Raw genomic sequence first — 19712 nt, 5'->3', positions numbered from 1 at the left:
GATTTTTAAATAAGCAAATCCTCATTAATTGTTTTGTAATCAGTTTCTTATCTCAATATATCCTATAATGTTTATGCTAAGCTCAAAAGTTTAATTCCATTTATATTTAGAAATAAATTGCCTGAAGTCTGTATATCAATTTTCTTTCTAGTTTATTGTTATCGAAAGAATATTAAATTTTATTAACATATTTCTATTATACAAAATGAAAATAAACCTGGTGAAATACTATCATACACAGACCTATTATTAGTTTACAAAGTTAAAATTATTCACTTAAAAAGTTGTTAAGAGATCTTTTCTTCACTTGTTAACAATTTTAAAGGAACAAATCTTTTACCTGCAAAGCTTGTTTCAGTTGTTCCCGAAGGACTTGGTTCTCAACTTCCAGAGCATGTGTTACTTTCTAGGATGTAATACAAGGAAGAAAAGTATTCAGTATCTTTATTTTTATTAAGTTATTCTAATAATTATTACCTTTCTAAAATCCATATATAGCCAAGATGATGATTCAAGCATACAAATTTACTGAACACTTCTCAGGCACAATGAGGGATACTACTATCTACAGCTCTAGCTTCCTACTGATTTTCCACAGAGAGATAACCTTGAATCTAGGAAATTATAACTACAGTAAATTGAACATTTCATTTCTCCTTTTCTCAAGGCCTGAAATATTTAAATACAAATACTCAAATTTTAGGAAAAGAGACAACTACTCTTAACATAAAATATAGTTCTAATTTTATGATAATGACCAAATTCCATTATGCATAAAAAGTCCCAAGAATTCTCCATGAAATGGAAGACAGTCTGAGTAACACTATCTAAATCTCTTGGTTTTGATTCTGGTATAGTAGAAAAACCTGGAAAAATCCTGCCACATATAACAACCACAAACTCTAAACAAAATAAAAATATCAACACTAGAGAGCAACCAAGAGTAGGTAGATTCTTGAGAGAAGGCGACACTTGGAAGAAGGGAAGAGTACTATATAAGATTCTTGTTTCCTGGCTTCTAGTGTGAATCCATGCCTATCTAAGCCAGGCAGGACACCTAATAGCTAATTAAAAAAAACTGAGTTTTTAGATCTTACAAAGCAGGGTACAGAGCCACTGGAAAGGTTAGGGGCAAGTCACACAAAGAAGGGTGCCAGAGAGAAGGAGACCCAAAGCATTTATATAAACTCTGTACAAATTTTCCCCTGACCCCTTAACCACATACGCATAGGGAAGACTTTAAACAATCTAGCAAAACCTAGAACTGAAATCCAGTATGAGCCACTGCATAAAGACAGAATTTTCATATTGAACCCAATCACATTAGTAATAAATTGAAGCAAAACAAACAAAAATAGTACCAATCATTAGAAGAATATAGCAGAATCCAGAGCTTCAACAACATGACATTGACAATATCTAAGATACAATTAGGAAGTATTTGAACTTGGAGAGACATAAAATGAGAATTACGAGAACAGACAATCTACAAGAAAGGCGGACCAAGATGGGGCATAGGAAGAGCATGAAAATATCTCCTCCCATGGGGTCGACAAATATACATATAGATACAGATCAATTCCCTCTGAAAAGAACCTTAGAACTAGTCAAACACATGCTCCAGAACAAAGAATAAAAAGGTCTATATCAATACATGTAGGAGAGGCAAGGAAATACTTTTTCCAAAAACCCCATCCTCAGCATGATGGCACAGGGTAGAGAGATGCTTTTCCCAGAGAATGGGATTAGTGCCACAACAGGCATCCTGTCTCCTAGGATCTACACCAGAAACAGCTACCCCTGACATTCCTGGCTTTAAAACCAAGAGGGCTGACATCCAAGGGTCCCAAAGTGCTACAGAAAACTGAGACACCCCCTCTTAAAGGGCTCACATGTGGTCTCACTGATCTGGAGATCTAGGGAAATAATAGCAGTTTGAGGAGTTCCCGTTGTGGCTCAATGGTTAACAAACCTAACTAGCATCCATGAGGACATGGGTTTGATCCCTGGCCTCACTTGAAACACGTGACAGGCTAGGCCCAACCTTAACAACAGAAGCAGTTCAATAATTAATCAATGCCATCCACACATACACAGAGACATGATGAGCAAGTATTCTAAGCTTTGCTTTGCCCATGTAGTAAACAGGTCACAACTGGGCCAGACAAGGGCCTCAAGCTCCACCCAACCCACACAGAAACCTAGCCACAACCAGGATGGCCAAGTGACTCAAACCTTGCCTTCCCTGAACACTAGCCTTTGTCTTACCACAGCTGGAGGATGCACAGAGCCCACATGAGGGATGCCCATCAAGTGCCTGACTCTTGTGATGAGGGAAGATTGAGCTTCTAAGCTACACAGAACAGATCCTATAAGAAAACCACTCCTTCGAGACTGCAAGAGGTAGTCATTTCACCTAATACATATATACAGACACAGGCAAATGAAAAGTTAGAAGAATATATGTTCAATCCAAGGCAAATCCCAGAAAAAGACGATCATAAGACAGAGATAAGCAACCTAAAATAGTTCACAGTAATGATCATAAAAAAGTTCACTGACATCAGGAAAATGATCTCTTAAACAAAGAGATGGAAAATATAAGAAAGTACTAAACAGGAAGATATAAGTGAACTGGAAAACAAACTAGATGGATTCCACCTCAGAATGGATGAAAAGGAAACACAAACCAGTGAGTTGGAAAACAAAGTAGTGAAAAACACCCAGAAAGAGCAGCAAAATAAAGAATTAAAAGAAGTGAGGATACCTTAAGGGATCTCTAGGACAACATTAAGTGGAATAGTATTTGCATTATAGGGGATCCCCAAAGGAGAAAAGAGAGGGAGTTCCCATCATGGTGCAGTGGAAATGAATCTGACTAGGAACCACAAGTTTGCAGGTTCGATCCCTGGTCTTGCTCAGTGGGTTAAGGATCAGGTGTTGCCATGAGCTGTGGATCTGGCATTGCTATGGCTGTGGTGTAGGCCAGCAGCTATAGCTCTGATTAGACTTCTAGCCTGGGAACCTCCATATGCTGCAAGTGTGACCCTAAAAAGAAAAAAAAAGAAAAGAAGAAAAAAAAGGAGAAAAGAGAAAGGTCCAGAAAAAAATTACTTGAATAAATAATGGCTGAAAAATTCTCTAATTTTAGTAAGAAAACAGATATCCAGGTACAGAAAACAAAGAGATTTCCAAATAAGATGAATACAAAGAGAAACACAGCAATGCATTTGTAATTAAAGTGGTAAAAGTTAAGGAAAAACAGGGAATGTTAAAAGCAGGAAGAGAAAAGCAACTTATTAGGTACAAGGAAAAGCCCATGTGGCTATGAGCATATTTTCCAGCAGAACCTTTACAAACCAGAAGGGCACAGCATATTCAAAGTACTAAAAGAAAAAGAAACTGCCAATAAAAAACTCTCTTCCTGGCTAGATTATCACTCAGAAATGAAAGAGAGATTGATTTTGATGGACAGTAAATAGCTAAAGAAGCTTATCACCACTAAATCAGCCTTATAAGAAATGTTAAAGGGATTTCTCTAAGCTAAAAAGAAAAGGAACTAATTAACAATAAGAAAAACACAAAAGTAAAAATCTCAACAGAAAAGATAAATAATAAAGGTAGTGGATAATAAAGCAAGTGCAAAGGATAAAAGACAAAAGTAGCAAAATTAATTAAAAATAAAATGATTAGTCAAGAGATACACAAAACAAATATATAAAATGTGTCATCAAAAATAAAAAAAATATGGTGGGTAGTAAAAGATAGAAAGCTTTGGAATATAACTCATAATTAAGTTACCATCAACTTATAAGAAACTCTTTTTTTTATTTTGTCTTTTTGCCTTTTCTAGGGCTGCTCCCAAAGCATATGGAAGTTCCCAAGCTAGGGGTCTAATCGGAGCTATAGCCACTGGCCTACACCAGAGCCACAGCAATGCAGGATCCGAGCTATGTCTGTGACCTACCACAGCTCATGGCAAGGCCAGATCCTTAACCCACTGAACAAGGCTAGGGATCAAACCCACAACCTCATGGTTCCTAGTCAGATTTGTTAACCACTGAGCCATGACGGGAACTCCCAAGAAACTCTTATATACATAAGATGTTATATAAAAACCTCACAATAACCACAAAGGAAACACATGTAATGGATAAACAAAATAAATGAGAAAAGAGCCTAAAAATAAAACTGAAGGAAACAATCAAACCATATGAGAACAGAGAAAGAGAAGAAGAACAGAGAACTATAAAAACATCCAGAAAACAATGAACAAAATGGCAGTAAGTACATCTATATCAATTTACTTTGAATGTAAATGGACTAAAGACTACAATCAAAAGACATAAGGTGGCTGGATGGATTTTTTTTTAAAGTCCCTCATATGTGTGTCTACAGGAGACTCACTTCAAACTTACAGACTGAGAGGGAAAGGATGGAAAAAGATACACTATGCAAATGGAAACAAAGATAAAGCTGGGTAGCAATACTTACATCAGACAAAAGATACTTTTAAAAAACTGTAACAAAAGACCAAAAAAAGTCTATTACATAATGATAAGAGATCCATCCAAAAAGAATATAATATTTGTAAACTTTATGCATGTATCATATGAGCACTTACACATATAAAAGGAATATTAACAGATATATAGAGAGATATAGACAGCAATACAATCATAGTCAGAGACTTTAATACCCCCACCTTACATCAATGGATACATAATACAGACAAATATCAATAAGGACACACTGGCTTTAAATTACACATTAAATCAGATGAACTTACCAAATATACACATAACATTCCATCCAAAAGAAAAAGAATGCACATTCTTTCCAAGTGCACATGGAACATTCTCCAGAATAGATCAAATATTAGGCCACAAAATAAGTCTAAATAAAATTAAGCAGACTGAAAGCATACCAAGCATTTTTTCTTAACAACAATGGTATGAAATTAGAAATCAATTACAAAAACTGGATAAAAATAACAAATACATGAATACTAAACAACATGCTACTACTGCAACAATCAATGGGGTCAGTGAAGAAATAAAAAAGGGAGGAGTTCCCTTGTGGCTCAGCAGATTAAGAATCTGGTGGGTATCAGTGTTACGGTTCTGTTTACAGCTGTGGTGTGGGTTCAATCCCTAGTCCATGTATTTCCACATCCTGTGTGTATGTGAAAAAAAGAAATCAAAGAGGAAATCAGAAAAATGAAAAACACAACTTTCCAAAAATCTATGGGACACAGCAAAAGCCGTTCTAAGAGGGAAATTTGTAGCAATACGTGCCCACTTTAAGAAACAAGAAAAATTGCAATCTAACTGTAATTTAAAGAAACTATGAAAAGAACAAACAAAGCAAAAGTTAGTAGAAGTAAGGAAATAATATCAAAGCAGAAATAAATGACATAGAAGCTAAAAAAAAATCAATGTTAATTACAACTACATCAAAAAGAATATAATACATAGGAATAAATCTAACCAAAAACATAATATTTGTACTCTGAAATTTATAAAACATCCATGAAAAAAACTGAAAATGACACAAATGGAAAAAATATTCTGTTTCATGGATTGGAAGAATTAATATTGCTAAAATGATTATATTATCCCCAAGATATCAAATATTCAAATAATCTCTATCAAAATACCAATGGCATTTTTCATAGAACTACAGCAAATAATTCTAAGTTTACTATAGTAACACAAAAAAATCCTGACTAGCAAAAAAAATCTTGAGAAAAGAGAAACAAACTGAAGGTATCACAAGCTCTGGTCTCAAACTGTACTATAAAGCTATACTAATCAAAGCAGTATGGTAACTGGAACAAAAATAGACACATAGATCAATGGAAATGAATAGAGATCCCCCAAATAAGTCCACACTTACATGGGCAATTAATCTATAATAAAGGAAGCTACATGGAATAGAGTCAAACTGGACTACTTTCTCACACTATATACAAAAGTAATCTCAAATGGATTAAAGGCTTAAAAGTAAGACCCAAAAACATAAAAATTCTAGAAGAAAACACAGGCAGTAAGCTCTCTGAAATCAGTCTTAGCCATAGTTTCTGCATATGTCTCCTCAGGAAAAGGAAACAAAAGCAAAAATAAGCAAATGGAACTACATCAAAATGAAAAGCTGTTGGACCGTGAATGTACCAACGAAATAACAGGGCTACTTACTGAATAAGAGAAGATATTTGCAAGTGATATATAAAATAAGAGGTAAATATCCAAAATGTACCAAGAACTCATAAATCCACATTAAAAAAAAAACACCAACCAACCGATATAAAAATGGGCAGAATATCTAAACAGACATTTGTCCAAAGAAGACATGCAGATAGCCAACCAGTACATAAAAAGATGCTCAATATCACAACTCATCTAGGAAATACAAACAAAAAACCACAGTGAGATACTCACTTATACCTGTCAGAATGACAATTATCAAAAAAGACAAGAAATAGCAAGTGTTGGCAAGGATGTGAAGAAAAGGGAACTCTAATACACTATTAGTGAGAATGTAAATTGATGCAGTTACTGTGGAAAACAGTATGGGTTTTCCTAAAAAAAATTTAAAATACAACTGCTATATGATCCAATAATTTCACTTCTAGGTATTTATCCCCCACCAAAAAAAAAAAAAAACCCTACTAATTCAAATAATATACACACTTCTATGTTCACTACATCATTATTTACAATAGCCAATATGTGGAAGCAACCTAAGTATTTATCAATAAATGAATGGATAAAAAAAGATGTGAGATAAACACACATACATATACACACACAATGGACTATGACTCAGCCACAAAAATGGAATCTTACCATATGCAACGACATGGATGGACCTAGAGCATATTATGCTAAGTGAAGTAAATTAGACAGAGAAAGACAAATACCATATGATCGCACTTATATTGGAATCTAAAAAACAGACAGACACGACAAAATGAACACAGACTTTTGGCTACAGATAACAAATGGGTGATTGTCAGGTTGGAGTTAATGAAATAGGTGAGGGTTATTAAGAGACACAAACCTCCAGTTATAAAATAAATTAGCCATGAGCGATGTTATATACAGCAAAGAATATGATCAATAATATCATAATAACTTTTGTGTGGGGGCAGATGGTCACCAGACTTATCATGATGAGCATTCCATAACATATGTAAATGTTGAATCACTATGTAGTTTACCTGAAACTAACATAATATTGTATGTCAACTATACTTTAATTAAAAAAAGATCTACAAACACATATATACAAATTGTTTCTCCAGAAATGAAAGGGAAAAAATAATAGATCTCAGAATTATAATATTCAAATATCAGTTAAGAAGGGTCAAGGAGAAGAAGAAAAATAATAATAAAAGGAATTCATAAAAAAAACAACTTCCCTGTGCTAAATTTAAAAATTTAACATCTGATAAAATTTCTAAACTTCAATGAGAAATGAGAGCAAGAAGTAAAGACTCTGGCTTCCAGAAACATCGAACTACCATATCTACCTGAAACCATTTACCCAAACTTTCCATGAGAGAAAAATATTTTATTTTGTTTGAGCCATTGAATTATAAGTGTCCTCTTTATATAACAGTATAGCCTATTTTCTAACCAATAAAGGTACAGAGAATTAAAATAAACAAATCTAGACACAGAGTTCCCTGGTGGCCTAGTGGTTAAGGATCTGGCTTTGCCACTGCTGTGGTGCTAAGTTCAATCCCTGGCCTGGGAACTTTACATGCTATGGGTGCAGCCAAAAAAAGAAATCTATACGTAGTTGAATTTTCTAAAGAGAGAGGAGAGAAAGAAAGAGAAAAAATGTGTCTATTTATTTCTCTGTGATAGACTACAAATGGCTATAAGTTCTCTGCAGTAGCTCTCAAAGGCAAAATCTATTTCGTTATCCCTTGAAAACAGACTGGCCTGTGACTTGATTTGGCCAATATGAAACAATGCAAATAGCACTACATGAGGTCTGAGTTAGGCCTCAAGAAGTCTTCCAGCTGTGTTTGGTTCCCTTTCTACTGAGAATCCTTCTGTAGACTACTGTGGGCTAGCTTCCTGGAAGATAAGACTAAAGAGAGGTCTGATCTGTCCTACATGTCCCAGCTGGGATCCCACACATAATGAGACTGCCCAGAGAGAATACCTATCCAGCCACTAAGAGAAATAATGAGTATCTGCTATTTTAAATCATTGAGTTTTAGAGTAATTTGCTCTTGAGGGAAAGTGAGCTGGTATATCTAGTGATAGAAAATGTACATTATGTCATTAGAACATTTACAAAGTTGAATATTGTGTTGGATAATTTCCATAAATGGCTACAATTTCTCCCATTCTATGTGACTCCTCCCCTTGAATATGGACTAACCTTATTACATAGTTATAGAATGTGGTGGAAAAAACTTTAAGGGATTTATAATCCCAGTCTGTGAAAAACTTTACTGTTTTGCTTTTTCCTGCTTGGTTCCCAGCCACTCTGTTAAGAAGTTTGTATTTAATTAGAGATCACAGTATGTAGAATCAAAAGAACTAGGGTTTGAGTTCTGATTCATTCTAAGCGGTTTTACCTTCTTGCCCTTGGGTGAGTCTCTTATCAATTTCTTTGTTTTTGAGACAGAAAAAGCAGTGCGCAAAATTTTCAACTGTGAGGGAAGAATTGGAACCCCCTAATCCCCATGTTGCTCGAGGATCAACTACACAGCTAAAGTGATAAGGTGTGGGATCACGTTATTACATAAGACTCCGTCTTAGCAAATAAGAGAAACTTTCCTTTTTGTTTGTTTGTTTGTTTGTTTTTGCCTTTTGTCCTTTTAGGGCCACACCCATGGCATATGGAGGTTTCCAGGCTAGGGGTCCAATGGGAGCTGTAGCTGCTGGCCTAAGCCAGAGCCATAGCAATGCCAGATCCTAGCCGAGTCTGCGACCTACACCACAGCCCATGGCAACCCTGGATCCTTAACCCACTGAGCGAGGACAGGGATCAAACCCGCAAGCTCATGGTTCCTAGTCAGATTCGTTTCTGCTGCACCATGATGGGAACTCCTCTTTGCTGTTCTTGAAGAAACAAGATGCTACAGCATAATCTGTGCCTAGAGAAGGCCACACATGTCTGAGTGCTCTGGTCCAAAAGCTGCAAGGAACAGAAATTTGCTACATCCATTTGAGCTTGGAGGAGCCCAAGTAGCCTATGAAAAGAGAATCTGGCCAACAATTTGACTGCAGTCTGGTGAGACCCTGAGCATAGGATACAGCTAAGCCATACTCAGATTCCTAACCCATTCAAACTTATTATTGCTGTAAGCTGCAAAATGTGTGGCAACATGTTATATGGGAACAGAAAACTAATACCACAAAGTTGTTCATTTTATATTCAGTAACTCAAGCAGTACTCTCATTTTTCTTCCCAAATTTAAGTTATTTGATTCTTGAACAGTAGGTAAATACTTCTGGGACACTTACATCCAGCCACTCACTAGATGAGAGTATCAAATGGTGACATGATGCTCTGATGGTTAAGAAGTTAACTTGCAGCAAAAGAAAGTTTACCAAAGACAAGAAGAAATAAAGGGTTACTTATATTCTTTTCACTGGATCACATAAAAAAGAGTGGCTAGGAGTCCCAATGTTGTATAGTGGGTTAAGGATCGAGCATTGCTGCAGCTGTGACTCAGATTTGATCCCTGGCTCAGGAACTTCCATATGACATGGGAGCAGCCAAAAAAAGAAAAAAAAAAAAAGAGTGGGCTATATAGTTAACAATCTCTGAAAAAAAAATTTTATATAATGATTTTTATTTTTTTCCATTGTAGCTGGTTTATAGTGTTCTGTCAATTTTATACTGTATAGCATGGTGACCCAATTACACATACATGTGTACATTCTTTTTTCTCACATTATCATGCTCCATCATAAGCGACCAAACATAGGTGAAGTAAGTCAGAAGAGAAAGACAAATACCATATGATATCACTTATATCTGGAATGTAATATATGGCACAAATTAATCTTTCCACAGAAAAGAAAATCATGGACTTGGGAGAATCCCTGAAAATTTTCATTTCCTTCTTGTACCTCTTATACCTTTCTGAGATGGGCAAGTATTGTTTTACCCAATTTGGTGATGAAAAATTTGAAGTTTCAAGTATGTTAAAGGGACTTGTGCAAGGTCACTTAACAAATAAGTTTGTTCTGACTCCTAATATGATGTTCTTTCTCCCATGATATTGCCTGTAATTGAATGAACTATAGTAATTTTCATAACCTTGACAGTAAATATGTCTGAATTTACCATTTGATTTTCTTTTTTTTTTTTTAGGAATCACAGTTACACTTTATTTTTTAATTTTCCCACTGTACAGCAAGGAGATCAAGTCATCCTTACATGTATACATTACAATTACATTTTTTCCCCCACTCTTTGTTCTGTTGCAACATGAGTATCTAGACAAAGTTCTCAGTGCTACTCAGTAGGATCTCCTTGTAAATCTATTCTAAGTTGTGTCTGATAAGCCCAAGCTCCCGATCCCTCCCACTCCCTCCCCCTCCCATCAGGCAGCTACAAGTCTCTTCTCCAAGTCCATGAGTTTCTTTTCTGAGGAGATGTTCATTTGTGCTGGATATTAGATTCCAGTTACAAGTGATATCATATGGTATTTGTCTTTGTCTTTCTGGCTCATTGCACTCAGTATGAGATTCTCTAGTTCCATCCATGTTGCTGCAAATGGCATCATGTCATTCTGTTTTATGGCTGAGTAGTATTCCATTGTGTAAGGCCTGCAGCCCAGAAAAGCTAGAACAAGCCTAGCCAGGCTGTGAAAAGATCTGCCTAATTCTCGGACAGTCTTTCTGAGTCGGGCTGCCCTGGGGAGGAGCCTCTTGGGTTGGCAGTGGCCCATTTGATTTTCTGAAACTTGCTGCATCAACAAGAAGGAAATGTCTTAGTAAGAAATTCAGTACACATATACACACACACAAATAAACCCATGCCAACACATATATATTCCCATATGTACTTGCTATCTATAAATACAATTTATCAGAGCCTTATTAATCAAATTTAGATGCACAGAGAAAGATTTTTTTGTTACCTGGACTTGAAGCATACTTTCTTTTACGTTAAGCTCTTTCTTTACAGATTTCTTCCTGAAAAGAAATGTTTTTAAATACATCATATTTTATATTTGCATGATGACTTTGATTTCTTGATGAGTACTTAAACCATTTTAAAGAAATGAAACTTTGAGAGGTGCAGCCAAAATGGTGGAATAGGAAGACACTGAACTTACATTCTCCCACAGTCACACCAAAACTACAACTATTTACAGAGCAACTATCTATGACAATGACATGAATACTACCAGAAATATATAAAGAAGTAACCACAATGAAATGGAGAGGAAGGGCAAAGACTCAGTATAGTCAAGACCCACACTCCTGGGTAGGTGACTCACAGACGAGAGGGTCATAAGTGCAGAGGTTCTCCCCAATGAGTGAGGGGTCTGAGCTCCATATCAGGCTCTGTACCTCAGGAGTCCCTACACTGAGAAGATGGGCCCCCAGAACATTTGGCTGTGAGGGCCAACAGGGCTTGCATATGGGAGAGCAGGAGGGCTGTAGGAAACATAGATCCCATTCTTACAGGGCATATGCAAAATCTCACATGCTCTGAGTCCCAGTGTAGGGTCAGTAATTTGAAAGTAGCCTGAGTCAGACTCACTTACTGGTCTTAGAGTGCCTCCTGGAGAGGCAGGAGGCAAGTGGGACTTCCCTTGAGGACACAGAGATTGGTGGCAGCCATTTGGGGGAGTTCACTCTACTATAAGGACAAGGGACTGGCAAACATCATTTTGGGGTTCTCCGTCTTGACTATTACACTAGGGCATACCTACATACCAGGTGGCTGACATTAGCCCCAGGTGCCCCTGACCTCCCGCCAGCCACCTGGGTATCTGGACCTCCCCACCAGCAGGCCAAAAGACACCCCATAAGGCAGGGTTGGGTAGCCTTGCTCAGGAAATAAAAAAAAAAAATCTCAAATTTGCTTTACACCTAAAGGAACTAGAAAAAAGAACAAAGCCCAAAGTTAGTATAAGGAAAGAAATAATATAGATCAGAACAGAAATAAATGAAATAAAGACAAAAATAATTTCAAAATATCAATGAAGCTAAGAGTTGGTTTTTAAAAGTTAAACAAAATTGCTAAAACTCTATCCAGACTAAATAAGAAAAAAAGAAAAGAGGAGGCCCAAATAAATAAAATAAAAAATGAAAGAGAAGTTACAAGTGACACTGCAGAAATATGAAGGATCATAGAGATTATGACAGGCAATTATACACAATAAAATGAGTGATCTAGAAAAAATGAATAAATTCCTAGAAAAGTACAATTTCCCAAGACCAAATCAGGAAGGAATAGAAACCATGAACAGAGTGATTAGCAGAAATGAAAATAAATCATTTATCAAAAAACTCCCAATGAATCACAGTTCATGACCAGATTACTTTTAGTGACTATTCTATTAAACATTTTCAAAAGAGTTAATAGTTACCCTTCTCAAGCTATTCAAAGAATTTGAAGAGGAGGGAACATTCTGCACTCATTCTATAAGTCCAGCATCACTCTGATATGAAAACCAGACAAACTCACCACAAAAAAGAAAGAGACCAATGTCACTGATAAATACAGATGCAAAAATCTGCAATAAAATATTAGCAAACTGATTTCAACAATACAGTAAAAGGATCATACACTATGAGCAAGTGGAATTCTAATTGTTTTGCAATGATGATTTGACATTAAAAAATAAATCAACATGATAAACTACATTAACAAAACAAATAATAAATATCATATGATCATCTCAACACATGCAGAAAAAGCCTCTGACAAAGTTCAAAATCCATTTATGAGAAAAACTCTCAACAAAGTGGATAAAGAGGGAACAAATCTTAACATACCAAAGGTCATATATGACAAACTCAAAATAAACATCATATTTTAGGAGAAAAATACGAAAGCATTTGCTCTAAGATCAGGAATAAGATGAGGATGCCCACTCTTATCACCTTTATTTAACATAATGTTGAAACTGAAGTCTTAGCTACGGCAATCAGAAAAGAACAAAGATATAAAAGAAGTTCAAAACTGGAATTTGGAAAAAGAAACAAAACTGCCACTGTTTGCACATGACATGATACTGTATTTTTAAAAATTCTAAAGATGCTACCAAAAAATGATTAGAAATAATATAAGTAAATTCATAAAGCTGCACGATACAAAATTAACATACAGAAATTTATTGTATTTTAATATACTAACAATAAAATATCAGAAAGAGAAAGTAATAAAACAATTCCACTCACAATTGTATCAAAAAGCATGAAGTACTTAGGGAGAAATACAACCAAGGAGTAAAAAATTCATAACTAGAAACCTATAAGAAAGTGATAAAAGAAAATTAAAAAGAACATAAAAAATGTAAAAATACTCCATGGATTGGAAGAATTAACACTGCTAAAATGACAATACTACCCAAGGAAATCTACAGATCTGGTCCAATCTCTATCAAAATACCAATGGCATTTTCACAAATTAGAATAAAATTTTAAAATTTCTGTGGTAACACAACATATCCCAAATAGCCAAAAAAATCTTGAGAATGAAGAACAAAGCTGGTGGTATCATGCATCCTGATTTCAAACTATACTACAAAGATATAGTAATCAAAACACAAAAGCACTGGCACTAAAACAGACACATAGTTCAATGAAAGAGAGTAGAGAACCCAGAAATAAATCTGCATGGTCAATTAATCTAAGATGAAGAGGGCAAGAATATACAATGGGGAAAAGGTAGCCTCTTTAAAAAATGATGCTGGGAAAACTTGGCAGACACATGTAAAAGAATTAAACTGGACTACATTCTCACACCATATACAAAAATAAACTTAAAGAGGAATAAAGGCTTAAATGGAAGACCTGAAACCACAGGACTCCTAGAAGAAAACAAATGATACACTCTTTGACATTGGTAGCCATATTTTTGGTATATATATTTTCAGGCAAAGGAAACAAAAGCAAAAATAAACAAATATAACCACATGAAACAGAAAAGCTTTTGCACAACAAAGGAACTATCAACACAATAGTCAGCCTACTATATGGGGGAAGATATTTCCAAATGATATATCTGATAAGGGGTTAATATTCAAAATATACAAAACTCTTACAACTTACATCAAAAACCCCAAACAACCTGGTTTTAAAAGAGCAGGGGACCTGAATAGACATTTTTCCAAAGAAGACATCTAAATAGCCAACAGGCACATGAAAAGATGCTCAACATATCAATCATCAGGGAAATTTAAATTAAAACCACAGTGAGATATCACCTCACACCTATCAGAAGGGCTATTATCAAAAGACAGCAAGTACTGGCAAGGATGTGGAGCAAAGGGAAACCTTGACACACTGTTGGTGGGAATGTAAATTGGTGCAGTCACTATGAAAAACAGTCCAGGGTTCTTCAAAAAATTAAAAATAATACTACCATATGATTCAGCAATTTCACTTCTTAGTATTAAAAAAAACAAAACCCTATTCCAAAAAGATAAACACATCCCATGTGCATTGACTGAAGCATTATTTACAATTGCCAAGATATGAAACAACTTAAGAAAACATCAATAGACAAATGGATAAAGACGACGTGGGAGTTCCCACTGTGGTTCGGCAGTAATGAAACCCACTAGTATCCATGAGGACACAGCTTCGATACCTGACCTTGCTCAGTGGGTCAAAGATCTGGCATTGCCATGAGCTGCAGTGTAGGTCACAGATGCGGCTCAGATCCCCAGTTGTTGGGGCTGTGGTGTAAGCCAGCAGCTGCAGCTTTGATTCGACCCCTAACCCAGGAACTTCCATATGCAATGGGTGCAGCCCTAAAAAAAAAAAAAAAATAGATGTGGTATGTGGTGTGGGGGTGTGTGGGTGTGTGTGTGTGTGGGGGGGTGTGTGTGCGCGCGAGTGATGGAATATAACTCAGTCATAAAAAAGAATGAAATCCTGCCATCTGTGACAACATGAATGGATCTATAGAATATTATGTTAAGTGAAATAAGCCAAAGACAAATACTGTACAATTTCACTTATATATGAAATATAAGAAACAGAACAAATGAATAAACACTGCAGTCGGAAACTGCAGTCAGAAGCCATCACGGCTTCCTGGGGGGAGGAAGGATGGGGAGGTAATTAGAATAGGTAAGAGAGATTAAGAGGTACAAACTTCCAGCAATGAAACTAGAACACACCCTCACACCATGCACAAAAATAAACTTCAAATGGCTGAAAGACTTAAATATAAGACAGGACACCATCAAACTCCTAGAAGAAAACATAGGCAAAACACTCTCTGACATCAACATCATGAATATTTTCTCTGGTCAGTCTCCCAAAGCAATAGAAATTAGAGCAAAAATAAACCCATGGGACCTCATCAAACTGAAAAGCTTTTGCACAGCAAAGGAAACCCAAAAGAAAACAAAAAGACAACTTACAGAATGGGAGAAAATAGTTTCAAATGATACAACCGACAAGGGCTTAATCTCTAGAATATATAAACAACTTATACAACCCAACAGCAAAAAAGCCAATCAAGCAATGGAAAAATGGGCAAAAGACCTGAATAGACTGTTCTCCAAGGAAGATATACAGATGGCCAACAAACACATGAAAAAATGCTCAACATCGTTGAGTATAAGAGAAATGCAAATCAAAACGACCATGAGATACCACCTCACACCAGTCAGAATGGCCATCATTCATAAATCCACAAATAACAAGTGCTGGAGGGGCTGTGGAGAAAAGGGAACCCTCCTGCACTGTTGGTGGGAATGTAAACTGGTACAGCCACTATGGAGAACAGTTTGGAGATACCTTAGAAATCTATACATAGAACTTCCATATGACCCCACAATCCCACTCTTGGGCATCTATCCGGACAAAACTCTACTTAAAAGAGACACGCGCACCCGCATGTTCATTGCAGCCCTATTCACAATAGCCAGGACATGGAAACAACCCACATGTCCATCGACAGATGATTGCATTCGGAAGATGTGGTATATATACACAATGGAATACTACTCAGCCATAAAACAGAATGACATGATGCCATTTGCAGCAACATGGATGGAGCTAGAGAATCTCATACTGAGTGCAATGAGCCAGAAAGACAAAGACAAATACCATATGATATCACTTGTAACTGGAATCTAATATCCAGCACAAATGAACATCTCCTCAGAAAAGAAACTCATGGACTTGGAGAAGAGACTTGTGGCTGCCTGATGGGAGGGGGAGGGAGTGGGAGGGATCGGGAGCTTGGGCTTATCAGACATAACTTAGATTTACAAGGAGATCCTGCTGAATAGCATTGAGAACTTTGTCTAGATACTCATGTTGCAACAGAAGAAAGGCTGGGGGGAAAATGTAATTGTAATGTATACATGTAAGGATAACCTGACCCCCTGCTGTACAGTGGGAAAAAAAAAAAAGAGGTACAAACTTCCAGTTATAAACCAGTAAGTCATGAGGATGTAATATATAGCATAGGAAATACTCTTATTAATATCATAATAACTTTGGTGATAGACTTACAGTAATCATTTTGTAATGTATAAAGAAACTGAATTACTATGTCATACACCTATAACTAATACAATAAGTAAATTATACTTCAATAAAAAATAAAAATTTCATAACATATTCATATTTTTATAAACTATACTTCAGTTAAAAAAAAAAAAGAGGAGTTCTTGTGGCTCATTGGGTTAAGAACCTGACTAATATCCATGAGGATGCAGGTTTGATCCCTGGCCTCACTCAATGGCTTAAGGACCCAACTTTGCCACAAGCAGCGTCATAGGTCACACATGTAGCTGTGATCTGGCATTGCTGTGGCTGTGATATAGGCTCCAGCTGCAGTTCTGATTCGACCCCTAGCCTGGAAACTTCCATATGCCGCAGGTGTGGCCTTAAGAAGAAACAAAAAGAAAAGAAAAGAAAAAGAAAGAAGAAAAGAAATTTATGTATTTTAAAAATCCATAAAATATACAAAGGTTAAACTGAATAACGTTTCTCAAACAACTTCCCATTGGTATTATTAAAATATGGAAAGTTGAGATGGGGCTAGGATTTTCAAAGTATATTGTCATCTTTTTCTTCTCTGGTCATTTTTTCCTCTCAGAAGAAAAGGTCATTCATCTGATAATTTTCTTTCCAGAGTTTGTAGAATGCTATAAAGATTGAATTCATAGTTTCTTTTTTTTTAAGCTGTATATTTACATTAGGGTCTGATCAAGAAAATTCCAAACACATAGATAATTTTCTATTACTAAAGAAAGTATTATCTTAATAAGGCCAATTTAAAATAACTTATATAAAAAAATAAATTTTAAAAAAATAAAATAAGACAACCAAGAAATAGAATAAAAAGCAACAGCCCAGATTGGGGAGAGGGGTTAATACATAAGTTACAAATCATCAGCTAAACCATCAAGGAAACATTGTAAATCTTTTTCCCTAAAATTATTTAATTTATTGCTGTTTACCTATTCTTGAATATCTTATGATTCATTCTACTGGAACTCATTTTTAGTTCTGGGTTCTTCCCTTCTCAGCTTTCTCCCACAATCATACCCTGGTCTGCTTATAAAACTATACATCTGCTAATGTTACTTTTTTTAGAAACCTGTTAATAAGTTATGTTTATATGACCTCAAATTGTACAAAATTAAAATATAAATTTATAAGTAAAAAAATATTAACAAGTAACTTTATGTCTTACTCTTCTGAATGTTCAGATTTTCCTTTGTCTTTTTTCTTCTCTGTTTTCACAGTTTTCTTGGTTTGCTCACCTGTAGCCTTTGTTTTCTGTGTAATTTTACATATGTTAGAAATACATAGTTGAGACAATCAATTATAGGTACATACATGATAACTATACTCTGAGAATCACTATACTATGTCTCAAGGGAAATTATTTGAAGACAGGCAAAACAAAATTAATGATATAGCCAGAATATTTATTATTGTGCTTTACAGAATGTGAGTTGCAAATAAGCTAAAACATATCGAACAATTAAATTCCTCTAACATTATAGTCAGCTCAAGAAAAGAATCCAACAACAAAAATCCAAGGTAGTGTAGATTGACTAGCAACAATCTACACTACCTTGAAGGAAGACCAGGGGCATCTAAGCACCAGACACACTCAAGCCACAAACCCTGACAGAACACAAGATAACAGACATGGGGTCTGAATCATGTTACATGAAGTCAGGGAGTCCTTGAAGAATAGCATTTCTGCCATGTAGCCAAGACAGAAATATAGGTGAGGGAGGAAAAAAACTAGGTAAAAGGGGACATTATACCAAAACCTGAGACAAATTACCATATTTTAGTATGTTACCACCCTTTTGCTAATATACATATGATTTAAATAGTACCATGAGAGCCTCAGTTAAACCAAACAAAGGAGAAACTAATGATGTCAGCCTTGATATCTACCCACCAAAAATGAAGATGAAGGTGGTCTTCTCCCAACCCAACTTTTTTTTCTTTTTTAATCATAAAAATGGATCTGTCTTTGTTCTCAGGGCTGCTACACTCCCTTGCCAGCCCACCTGTATCTCTCACAAGTATCCTATACAAATAAACTCACTCTTTACTCACTCAAGATGCTTTGTCTCACACTGAATTCTTTCTGTGACAAGACAAAAGAACCTGAGATTCAGTAAGTCCTGACACTAGGTGAGAGGTTTTAATTAAAAGACAGTGGGTTCAAGTCCCCTCCTGGTCAGGGATCATGGGTTCAATCTCAAGGTGCAGGTGGGTTCAAGTCCCAGCCTGTGGGTTTGAGTCCCAATAGGAGTTTTGGCTGGGTCCAAGTACCACCTGAGAAAGAGTGCAGTTTCAAATCTAACACTGTATAATTAAGAACTGTTAAATTCTTATACTTGGCCAGACTACTCAAATATTTACTACGACAATTTACTGTTTTAATTGCATTTATTTTCTAATTCTCCAATTCCTACATGGAATTATACCCAAGTTAAACTACCCCTAACTGAACATATGTGACAGCCCTGATCTTATATCTGACACCTATGTAGGATCACTGCTTCTCCAAATTAAGTAGCAGATTTGGTACTTTTTCTGCTTCCTCCTCTAGTAAGGAAGAAATATCAAGTAACCAACATTGGATTTAAGAGTATTTTCTTTATTCTACATTGATTTTATATAAAAACATACATCTTATAGTTTTATGTATTTAATAAAAATTTTTTTCTAATCTACCATTAACTTTTTGTGTATAGGTTAAAATTTATATATGAAAATGGCAAAAAATGAAAGAAAGGAAACACATTTTACCCTTAGTATTTCTATTCACTCTACCTTGTAAGAGTGAACTGGGATATACACATTATGTATTTACAATATATTTGAAAACCTCATTTATTGATATTTTAATCAAGCTAAATATTTCACCTAGAAACGTCTTTCAGAATGTTTCAATTTTGTGTCTGTTTTTTACAGCATCCTTTGGGTTTGATACCTGATATGATAATTTAGAATATAGCTTACCTTATTTCTTTTAAAGCACAGCTGCTACCAATT

The 19712-nt window shown here is 35.6% G+C and overlaps 1 protein-coding gene across 1 annotated transcript in view; it reads right to left on the bottom strand.

Moving 5' to 3' along the window:
- The window catches only part of CCDC7 (coiled-coil domain containing 7), a 177120-nt gene that overhangs the window by 48898 nt on the left and 108510 nt on the right, over nucleotides 1-19712 (bottom strand). The window contains 3 exon segments of the mRNA XM_047754647.1: nucleotides 341-406; nucleotides 11120-11174; nucleotides 17881-17966. Coding sequence (XP_047610603.1) covers nucleotides 341-406; nucleotides 11120-11174; nucleotides 17881-17966 — 207 coding nt within the window.

The sequence above is a fragment of the Phacochoerus africanus genome, chromosome 12 (genome assembly GCF_016906955.1).
Source record: "Phacochoerus africanus isolate WHEZ1 chromosome 12, ROS_Pafr_v1, whole genome shotgun sequence".
In the NCBI taxonomy this organism is placed as follows: domain Eukaryota; kingdom Metazoa; phylum Chordata; class Mammalia; order Artiodactyla; family Suidae; genus Phacochoerus; species Phacochoerus africanus.
This window is presented reverse-complemented; position numbering and strand designations above follow the sequence as displayed.